This window comes from Parasteatoda tepidariorum, chromosome 6 (genome assembly GCF_982258835.1).
Source record: "Parasteatoda tepidariorum strain Cologne lab strain chromosome 6, Ptep-v5.0, whole genome shotgun sequence".
NCBI classification, from domain to species: Eukaryota; Metazoa; Arthropoda; class Arachnida; order Araneae; family Theridiidae; genus Parasteatoda; species Parasteatoda tepidariorum.
The window spans coordinates 93043645-93055797 of record NC_141760.1 but is presented as its reverse complement, the minus strand read 5'-3'; the positions used below and the strand labels follow the sequence as shown (position 1 = coordinate 93055797).

The 12153-nt window shown below is 31.0% G+C and overlaps 1 protein-coding gene across 1 annotated transcript in view; it reads right to left on the bottom strand.

The window, feature by feature from the left end:
* Positions 1-12153, bottom strand: part of LOC107456001 (leukocyte tyrosine kinase receptor) — a 230635-nt gene that overhangs the window by 83239 nt on the left and 135243 nt on the right. The window contains exon 15 of the mRNA XM_087166185.1: positions 6922-7095. Within this exon, the coding sequence (XP_087022311.1) occupies positions 6922-7095 (174 nt within the window). The remainder of the gene's footprint in view (positions 1-6921; positions 7096-12153) is intronic.

Here is a 12153-nt window from a genome sequence, read left to right as displayed (position 1 = left end):
TGACGATTTCTGATTTATATCACGAATTTATTTATTTCATTATTGTTATTAGTTATTCATTGAAAAATGAGTCTCAATCGTGCTGTTACGCTTTAAGATTTTATACTATAGCACATTTCTAATACGTTTAACGAATTACATGTAATTTTTTTGAATTCATATTTATTTTAATGACTTAGTATTTACTAAAAAGAAGTAATTTTTTTTAAAAAAAAGTTGTTATATGGATTTGAATGATTGTTTTGAATTCTTAGAATTTTGAGCATTTGCAATGTACCTAAGTTAGTAGCGAGCGAAGCGAACTTTGTTTGCGAAGCAAACCATGTAAGATTGCGTAGCAATTTTCGGAGGTTGGCGAGCGTCAGCGAGCAGGGGGAGCAGCCCACTAGTTCATATAAATTATACACCAAATAAAGCGAATTTATCATCTTTTTTTAAATTTTTTCTTCTTTCCGTGACACAATTTCAAATCTTGAATGGGTTCTGTAGTTTATATATTTTATTTTATAACTGTTGTTGAACAGCCGATCCAATTCTGAGTTTAGACCAACAATGTTCAACTCCGTACCCTTGTAATTTTAAGCCCAATGAAGAAAACAAGGGAACTTTTGGATTGGCAGATATTTGCCTGGATTGGTAGGACTTTTTGATGGAACTAACCAGCATTTGCGTTACATGGAAAGGAAAACCACGAAACTGACTACTGATAGCCTGACGGCAAGGGCACTCTAATCCATGATCCATCAATCATTGAGATACTTTTATGTCAGCAATGCGTTTAGTGCGAGTCGGGTGCTGAATTCGTATCGACCAACCATCGCTGGGATTCGAACCCAGGTTACCTTCTTGGAAGGTGAGCGTTCTATCCACTGAGTCACAACGACTCGGGTGCAGCAACTTTATAAGATTTTATATTATACCCGTCGTTATACAGCTGACCCTATTCTGGATTTACGCTCCGTAGCCCTGTTATTTTGAACCCAATTCAGAAGTCAAAGGAACTCCTGGATCAAGTATTGGGAGAATTTGCTTACGAGGAGGACTTTTTGATGGAACTACCTCGCATTCTCGGTACATGGAGGAAAACCACGAAAACCTCCCTCAGTTTTCCCAACTGTAAGGGGACTCTAACCCATGATATGTCTACCCCTGAGGATATTTTACGTCTGCACTATGGTCGGTGCGACCCGGTTGAGGAATTCATATAAACTGCCATCGCTGGGATTTGAACCCTGGGTCACCTCAATGGAAGGCAAATGCTTTATCCCCTTTAAAACCTCTTGGTTTTGATTTCCTTACAAGCATCTTTTTAAAACTCTGAAAGAACATTTACTACGGCCTATAAAAAATCCTAAGTTTGCACTTGTTTTATGATGATATGAAATATCTATCGAATTTGACAGATCACGGGTTTGAGTCCCGTGACTTTATCGTGTCACTTAGTTCAGGAGTTTAATTAATTTAGTTCAATGTAACTGAACTTCAAGGGCCGTTACGTAATGAAACTTCGAAAATTACCAACTTGGAAAAACATTAGAGACTCTACATTAATTAAAATTAAACAACAGAAAGTGCTCTGATTTTAATTTTAAAAAAAATTATTTTTTAAATGATTGTGTTAAGCCAATATTTATTCTAAAATACCCCTGTTGAGCTAATTAAAATTCACTAACATCGAAATAAAAGTCTTTTAAATAAATCTTGTTTTTTTCTTCCTTCGCTACATTTCTAAACAGTCAGTGAAATATTAATGCACAGTTCAAATCTACCGAACTCTTAGGTTACACTCAAAAATTTTGTTCAACTATTAAAAATGCTTCAAGTATCTAAATATTTTAAAAGCTAATTCCGAAATGAAAACTTCCGTCAAAAGCTTTTATGATGACATTTTAAATTACGTTTTTAAAGCTAGTCTCATGAACAAATAAGAAAAAGCTCTTCATATTTAAAATGTAAATGCTTGTTTGAAAAGCCATTTTTAAAACAAATAAGATTTTGTTGTAACATTCTTAATTTGTATAACATAGATATATTAATTAAAAATGAGAACGCGCGTTTGCATAAAGCATGAAAATGCGTGGGCGAATGTCACCTTGAGAATTCGAATTCTTTATTATAATGTTGTTTGAAAATATAAAATTTGTCAGATTAATTTTTCTAAAAATAGCTTTTAAAATTGAAGCTTCTGAGTATATAACAAAGAAAAATAATTATGCTAATGTTTTACATTAGTTTTGCTTAAAGGATTAGAACGTTTTTTGAAAACTCAAATCTAGGCATCTGCCTCTAGAGAAATTAGATTTGTTTCTCTTTTTCTAACTTAGATGTTTATGTAATAAATGTATGCAAAAAATCTGATGTATACAAAAAAAAAAAGAAAGAATGGGTTTATAAAAATTAATCAAAAAGCTTTTAAGTTTTTTTTGTTGTTATTTTTCCTTTTTTTATTTGCTTTAACAATTGAGTTTTTTACTTCTGTTTCTATTATCTTTAAAACTTGTACAGAAATTTTATGTTTTTAATTCAGTAAATAAGCTCTAAACGATGGTAACGACAGCAGAAAAAAAGCCTGTTAAGAGATCTCATCTATAAAACTTTAAAAAAAGTAACACTTAGATGTTTGTTTTTTTAATATCTGTGTCAAAAAAATAATTCATGTAAGCTTTTGATACAATTTAGGACGGCCCTAAAATGGGACGGTGGTTACTAGAAATTCTAAGGGATGTCGTCTCAGATTTCATTTTATACATCGTGCTTGTTTCTTGTTGGATTTATTTCGAACACTGAATTGGTAAAATTCATAATATTTATAGATTTTTTCTTCTAAGCGAACTTTTTGGAGGAGTTAAAGTTTGGTATTTTTATTGCTCGTGGTTCTTACTCCAACACAGAATTAAACAGTGCCTCAAACCACTTGTAATTTCAATTAAGTTATCCTGTTGTTGTCCTGTTAGTTAACAAAGAAAATTTAAACAAAAAATTTGTTTGTATATATCGTAGGCTAATTGAATAATCTGACTTTTCGGAAACAGTCTCCGCTATTCTACGTTAGGCTATTTGGAATCATCCTGATACTCCTTAACCCTACTGCAGTGAGCCCGCGTGTCTTACGGCTAATTAGGAAATATATTATTCATTCGTGTACTTTCAGCTCCATTTATTTCAGTAGTTTGAAGCGAAAGTGTATTGTAAATAATCATGCTGAAGATTTATAGCAATAACCCTAAGGAAATTATGTCGATTTGAGTAAATCAACAGGCAATCCATAAATAGTCTTTATTTTATTTTATTTTATTTTATTTTATTTTATTTTATAACCGTCGTTAAACAACCGACCTAATTTTTGGGTTTACGACTACTAATGTTCAACTCCGTAGCCTTGTAATTTTGAACCCAATCCAGAAGACAAGGGAACTCCTGGATCAAGCATTGGGAGAAATTTGCCTTCGTGGAGTGACTTTTTGATGGAACTAATCCGCATTTGCGTTGCATGGAGAGGAAGACCACGAGAACCTCCCATGGTTAGCCTGACGGCAAGGGGACTCTAACCCATGATCCGTCTACCACTGAGGTGCAAAAGTCTGATAAGTCTCCGACACTGAAGCACTTCATCCGACAAAGTGTCTCCCTGTGAGCCGATCGCCTGAACTGCAGCCTGGGAATCTGACAGCAATACAACTTTTCCAAATTTTGAATGGATGGCCAACAGTTGGTTTAATGCAATACGAGCATATATAGCATATATAGTATCGTATATATAGCATGTACTTCGACATCGAAGGCCGTTTTGAATTTCCCGGCAGATGCGTAGAAAGAAAAGAGATCAGAGAAAACACCAGATCTAGCAGCCATTTGCGAGTCAGAGTAAGAGCCATCTGTATAAACGTGTAGACATTGATGTTTTGGGTACTCAGTATACATGGTCTCCAAACGTTTCAAATATAAATTTAATTATTTTTTCCATCGCTTCAATAATCAATAAATCAACCAATTTAATAAAAATATATCTTTAAATACCTAAAACTTTCATAGCGTTTTAAAGCAATAATAAAACTGCAAACATGAAGTCATCTCCTTGTTTCATTACATGTTGATTAAGTTTCAATTTTAAAATAAACACAGAGGAGAAAATAAGTAAAATATGAAGTTTCTTTTTCAATTAGGTCTAAACTATACAATTAAAAATTTCTCTTTTATTCTTTAATTAGGCTTTCAGCTTGTCAAACAGATAAATTGATAACTTAAATTTCAAATTAAGAAAACGATTATGCGAAATGGAACCATAGAGACAAAATCTTTATCTCCAATAGTGAAAAAAAAAAATTAGTACCTCTAGAGTTTCGAAACACTTGATGAAAATTCAAACAAGTAGTAGGTGAGATTACAAGTGATGTAATAATTAAGTCTTCACCGGAGAAAAACCTAATCCTGAAATTGAATTTAACACAAAAAAATGGCAAGTTTTTGCAAAAAAAAGTATTTTAATTAAATTTATTTTCAAGGAGAGGCAAAATATACGGCTTAAATTCCTAACATTAAAATGTCAACATTGCTTCTGAGGGTAAGATTGTATTTAAATCATCGTTTTTCAGCATTGCAAAGGTGGCAAGAAAAAAGAGAAATATAATTCGAATTTCTCAAGAAGTAATTAAATAAGACTGCTTTCTTATTTTCTCGACGAGACTTAATTAGTTAAGTAAGAAAAAGTATGCTAGATATAGCGAAATGCGTAACAAGATTTCGAGAACATGTTTTAGACAGTTAATTATTTTCTAAGAGGTCTCAGATAGAAAGAATAAACTTTTACATCATTTTATAAGAAGCTTAAAATTAATGTAAACTTGGTATTTTACAGCAAGTAGTATCTAATTTCAGGATAAATAATTTTATACAAAATTTATGTAAATGTTTAAAAATATTTAAGTTTGAAAAATATTTTGATACCGTAATACATATTTTTCTTATAAATTAATATACATATAAGATATTATAAAAATATATTTATGTATAAGACGTGTTTTTGAGAAGATATTTTATGCAAATTAATTAGATTTAGAGTTCAGCATTTGGAAAACATAACTATATTTCCAATTAATTTCATAAAAGAAAATGTAAGATAAGTCTAAACTTATTTTTGTCACAAATATTACATAGTTTTTTACTTTATCACCAATAAATAGTAAACTGTTTTTAAATGTGTATAAATACTATGTATAACAGGAATAAAGCAAAACAATGCAAATATAGCACAGATAAAAGCTCAAAATGGATATACTATATTTTCGGTTTTATAAACAAGAATCTCCCTCAGTGTCTGAACACAAAATGACAGAAGAAAGGTACAAACATGATGCAACAAAGAAAAAAAATAAGTGACTTAACCAGTAGAAGAAGAAGAACGAACTTAAATAAGATAATAAACGAAGGAAGGTAAGAAAGAGGTGTGAAAGGTTAGGTGGGAACCCTAGGCTCTATGATGTGGAAATATAAATTAGAATGGATTTCCAAAAATATGAGATTGTAGAACATGAAATGATTCCCAGAAGTCCAGGTTGGTAGATTTTTCATTTGGTGTAGGTTGTGTAAAATTATTGGCTACAAAACCAGCGTGTTATTTTCATAACTTTTTTTATGAAGTTTTGATTCCCACCTGACTTTTGGACTTATGTATATATATGTACATGACTTTATTTTTCTTTAGTATCTGCAAACAAACTCATGACTCGCATCATGAATTACTTTTCGTTTGAAAGCGAAAGAGCACTTTGAATACTGCAATGTCTTGAAAAAACTTTCCTTATTACAACAAACATCCACAATATTCACCAGATCTTTCATACAAATATATTCCTTGAAGTATTCACGAAACCTTCTTTTTAAACAAGCTGGAAATTGCTGTTTTTCAGAATCTGGTAATACTTGTTGACATGTTGTAATATTTTGAACTACAGAAAATACTTATACAACGGTGTGAGTATCTCTTAGAGATACTATAATATCTTTTTATATGCAATGATTCATAAGGGACACTTTCTGAAAGCCCGTGATTTACGTTATTTCTTAAATATAGAATAATTTTGAAACATTCATGTTAATTAAATCCTATAATTTACTGTAATTAATAAATTGAAAGTCATTTGGCTGACGGCGATGTATTATACAATTCCACAGTACCTAAGGCATTAAGAAACCTCATAGAAAAAATATCTGTTATAGGCTTTGACAAACTGTTAATACATGAACTCTCTCTTACAGTTACTTGTATACCGCTCATAATTTTTCAAGAATTTCACAAAATCCACAAATACATTTAACTTCCATACAAATTAATCAAAATTTTGAACTATGCTACCGATTTTAATTCATATTTAAAAGAAACTTCCCAGACTTAAAAAAACATACAGATTGCTTATTGAAATATATTTATTCTCTTTTTTCCTCATAGACACCCTTACGTGAGAGTAGAGATAACAATGATACTTTCCATCTTGCGAAAGATAGTACATGAAAGAACAATTCGAAAAGGTACACATAGGCCTACTATTGGACCAAACATTAAAAAGAATATAATTCTTATACCATTCTTACCATCAAATGCGTCCAAACCATATAGGTATTTAATATGATGTATGATGATAAAAGAAAAATAAAAATTCAAAAGATGTTAAACCATTAAATCTTCAAGATTTCATTTACGGACTCTTTTGATTTTGACGATAATTGTTTACATTGAATACTTTAACTTCATTACTTTAAAATTTTCATTCGCTTTAAAAATATATAAATAGAAGATAGCAGTCGACAAGTTTCAAGCACTCAAAAACAGGTGCCCATTCTCAAAACTTGCCAAATTTTATGTTTTTCACTTTTTTATGCATAAATGTTGGAAATGTTTAGTTAAATATAAATATAGAATCTTACCTCTGTGTCCTCCCCCACCTCCTCCAGATGTGCAGCCGCCTCCACCACCACCAAATCCACCATCCGTCCCCCATGCACTGGCAACCATGCAGACCATACCACCACGGCCACCTTCTCTCAAAGATTCACCACTGGTTGGATGACCAGTATTATCATCCCAACCTCCACCCCCACCTGAAATTGGAATTAAAGTAGTTATTATTTTGTAAATAGTTTCTTTAAATGAATTGTATTGTTCACACCATCGCCTATACATATGTGGATTGTTTTTTTTTCTTTCTTTCAGAACAATTAATGCAAACTTAACCCTTGTTTTGAAATTATTGTAGTCCGTTGTTATGGTATTGGTTGTTAAAAACTGATTTATTTCTCTGGCCACAACAATAGTAAGTCCTACTATAGTTGTCGAGTAGACGGATCACGGGTTCTTAAAAACTTCCCTCTGCCGTCCGACTAACAGTAGTAAAAAATCCACATTTCCCCTCCCTGTAGCACAAATGCTGGTTTGTTCCAAAAAAAAAATCTTCCATGGAGGCTAGTTTGAAAAATGCTTAACCCATGTGCCCTGTATTCTGGGTTTGGCTCAAAATTACATGGCTACGGAGTTGAACATTGCTAGTCGTAAACCAACAAAGTTCAACTCTGGCAGCAAAATAAAATATAACTGTATATATATATATATATATATATATATATATATATATATATATATATATATATATATATATATATACCGAAGAGCCATTACATTATGACCACTCTGCTAATAACATGTAGCACCACCTTTAGCCCTCAAAACTGCTAGCACCCGCCGTGGCATTGATTCCACAAGGTGCTGATAGGTAGTCTGAGGTATCTGGTACTAAGCGCTCACCAACTGGTCCTGCAATTCCCTCACATTTCGAGTGGGTAGCGTGGCAGCAAGAATTTGGTTTTTCAAGTAGGACTGCAAATGCTCTATTGGATTAAGATCAGGCGAGTTTGAGAGTCAAGACATGACTTGAAAGTCACTGGAATATTCCTCGAACCAATCCGTGACGATTCGACCCTTATGACATGGTGCGTTATCCTGTTGGTAATCACCATCCCCCGCAGGATCATGCTCAAGTAGCTTACAGGCGTCAGGGATTGTTCTATGAGGATTATGGGTCCTAATGTGCCCCATGAGAACATTGTTCCTGGGCGAGCCCATTGTTATACATGGAGGGTGGTGATAGTGTAATGGCTCTTCGGTGTATATATTTCCGGATTTTTATTATTATCTTTTTTTCTCCCTTTTTTCATTGTTCTGTAATTTGTTCCATGTTTTCTCTACAATTTGAACTATATATATATATATATATATATATATATATATATATATATATATATATATATATATATATATATATATATATATATATATATATATATATATATATATATATATATATATATATATATATATATATGCCTTGCCCGTGATTCGAACACGGAACCTTTCTGATGCAAGGTCAGTTTCCTGACCCCTACACAGTCCTGCCCGCGGAATTGTAACATAATTTTGAGGAAAAATAACGCTTAATGTATTTTTTTTAATTTAAGACTCGGTGTGATGACAATTTGGAAAGCTTAGCAAGATTCTCGGCAACCATTTTACGATAAATTGATTTTTTTTTTAAACTTCGAGTTTTAGAAGATAGGACAATATTTACAGAGCTATGCGAGAAACGTGTTGAAACGTGTTACTGGCTTTAGTCGCTAAGCCTATATAAATAGGGATGTGACTTTCAGAGCAGAGTAGTAGTCTTGTGAGTGTAGTTGCGTTCTGACCTGATTTAAATCATTGATCCGTCTGAGAGTGTGAAGGCATTGTATTTTATATATACGCTGTTATATACATATTGATACAAAATTAGAAAGCACTCCTTATTGCTGATATAACCGTGTGAACTGATGAAGAAATTATATCTTTTCATTTTTTTGATTCCCGGCTTTTTAAATTATATATTTTTTTACATATTTTTAAAAATAATTCTTAAAAATATTTCATTTTTATATATTCTTTCTTTTCTTTTCATTAATATTTATTATTTTCCACATATAGTTTTAGTATAGAGAAATTTATTATTTATGCATTTACTCTGCCTAATATAGTTATATATATACATTGAATAATTTGTCTTTTGTGAAATCATTATATAAATTAATTAATAGGAAACTGTTGATATTCAACTTAACTAAAACACTTCCTTTAAATGTCGAAATATCAAAGAAATGTTACATTTTAAGAATATATTCCTAAGAAATTTTATCCTGAACAAACGATAACTAAATTTCAAAGATAAATATATGCTCTCGCCTACAAAAGATTCCACTCTTGAAATTAATTAAAATCAAACAAACTTAGTAAGCTGATGTTCTAAATCAAACAACCATTTTTAATAAGGATTACGAACGTCAAACTGCAAATACTAATTTCAATGTAACTATTACTGATTATCTTTGATATTTGCGAATCCTAAAAACTTCTCTTTTTCTGAATAGCGTGATATGTATTTCCATTATTTGCAAAGAGAAGAAATATTCAAATGCCTTTTCAAAAACGAACGAGTATTAAAATATATTTCTGATTATTCTTTATAAATTAACCTAACTCTAGTTTTCGTTGAATTTTTTTTCAATGCATAAAGGATTTTCTTCAATTCTTTTTCTGTACTTTTTTTTTCATTTCATACTCATTCGAACTTTTTATTCAACATTTCTTCTGAATAGGTTTGAAATAAAAGAATATATTTGCTAAAATTGTAGTTTACTGAGGATACTTCTTTCATTCGCTTCAATTGGGAACATATTTTATAAAATATTTTTTTTTTCATTTATTTTACTTCTAAATCTGAATAATGCGAACAAAAATTATTCGTTATGCATACCGTCAGCATTTTTTAACTTGATATCGAATTTAAAAATACATCATTCGAAAGGGTATTGTATGTGTTTAAAGATTTTGAATGAGTTTAAATTACGAATTTGTATATATGCTTACAAATTTTATATTTCTAAATTTATGAAACACAAATGTAACTAATTGCAATTATTTATATCATATCACTAGAAATAAGTTTAAGATGCATGATTATTCTAGTTTGTAATTTATTGTAGCTTGTGAAAGCCTTTCAAAGAAACTCAACTTTCTCAAGCAGAGAAAATACTTTAATCAAGAAAACTAGGACTAGGGTTCGACTCCCAGTATGGACACCACAATATCTCCTCCAGTTCCATATGTAGAGTTTTCATTCTCATACACTCTTCAATTGCTCCTTATAAAAAAATTTTAAAAACTATTTCAATAGATTTACAAGTCTTATAAAAATTTATTTTCAAAATTAACAAACGGAATTCATTTATAGCGCTTAGCATGATTTTGCCTTTACCATCACAATCAATCCAATTATAAAAACAATACATCTAGAAAACAGCTTTGTAAGGTTTTTGTTATAAATAACGTACCAAAGATAATAGACAAAAAGCAAAACAATGGATAGGTTAACAAAAGAAAAATAGAATACAAAAGATGACTAATATGAATCGTGCGGAATAATGCTAATATTAATCTCAGAAACCAATAAAAAGGGAAAATTCCATTTTTTTTTGTTGAAAAGAAAGTTTTTTTTGGATACATCTTTTCCCATTGAAAATAGATTTTTGCTTTTATTATTCCGCAAACGAAAGGATATTTCTATTACTCAGCTGATGTTGCCTTTTTTTTCCTTCTTGAGTGATTAATGATAGTCTTTATTGAAATTCTCCTCATCCCTATTCCCATCGATTAGTTTTTCAGTTTTTTCATATATATGTGCAGTCAAACCTCGCTATAGTGAACCTTCAAGGGACCGAAGTTTCGGTTCAATATAACCGGGACTTCACTATATCCGTTTCGCAAACAATTTTAACTAATAGTTCCTAACTCTCCCCTTTTATTTCAAATTATTTAAATCAATGACTAATAAAATGAAATGCAAAAAGGACAGAAACATAGTACGTAGTAACAAAAAAATGTGTTAACTTTTATTTTTATTATGTAATACAAAATGAAAGTTACGTAATAAAAAAAAAAGACGAAGAGTACTCTTCGTCTTGCGTACAAAAATAAATAGTAATCTTTAGCTGATGAGCAATTCTCAACATCAGGTATGGAAACACTTTCCGATTCTCCAATAATTTTTCCTGAATTTATGTCATTCCGCTTTTTAAATCTGTCTAATCAACCATTCGAGCACACAAAAGTAGTAGTACCAAATAGCTTAGAAATTTCATCGGTTTTGACTTGAAGCATTTATCTAGATATTGTAAGATTGCGGCTTCTTTGAATGCTCAACCAATTCAATAATGCTATTCAATAATGAAGCAAACAAGAAAAAATGCTTATTGCTACATTCTATGCTATAGATGGTTTTAAAAATCGTATATGTATTTAATTTGAAGTAGAAATTTCAAAATTATTGCAAAAAAATGAAGAAAATAAATCAGTCGAAGACTGAAAAAAGTTCATAATATCCAACTTCCTCTCTCTCTTTATCTATATATATAAAAATCTCTTGTCACAGTTTTAGTGGTTAAACTCCTCCTAAACGGCTTGACCGATTTTGATGAAATTTTATATGTATATTCAGTAGGTCTGAGAATAGGTTTATAACTAATTTTTTTTCATTTTTCGGACAGATTTAACGTATATTTTAAATATATCTTTATTTAATCGTATTCGGATCCAAACTAGACGTGGAAACATAACAATTAAGAAACAATATTCAAGCACGTTGCAACAAGTCATATTAAACTCTAATACTTATGCACGCCCTTAAAGGAAGAGCATCAAATATATTTGCAAGTATGTGTATAAAGGCAGTGATATAGCAGTATTTCGAGTTGAAAATACCAATGTGACAGCTCTTCCAGTGAATTGGGTATAATATAAAAAAAACACAACTACTTCCACTTAGTAGGAATAACATTTACCATGACGCAATGCTAAATTCTATGCCATTATCCACATAAATGCCACTATCCACATAAATCAATTATTAATCAAAAATCGAATATCAATTACTTTTCTTTATAATGCAATAAAATCTGGCGAGCCGCTATTTAAACGATCAAACACTTCGTTTGTTTATTTGTGGCTTGAAGTTAGGCTCGCAGAAAATGCCGTTCATGGGTTAAATTTAGTAGGCATAACACAACCTGTGACGTAGG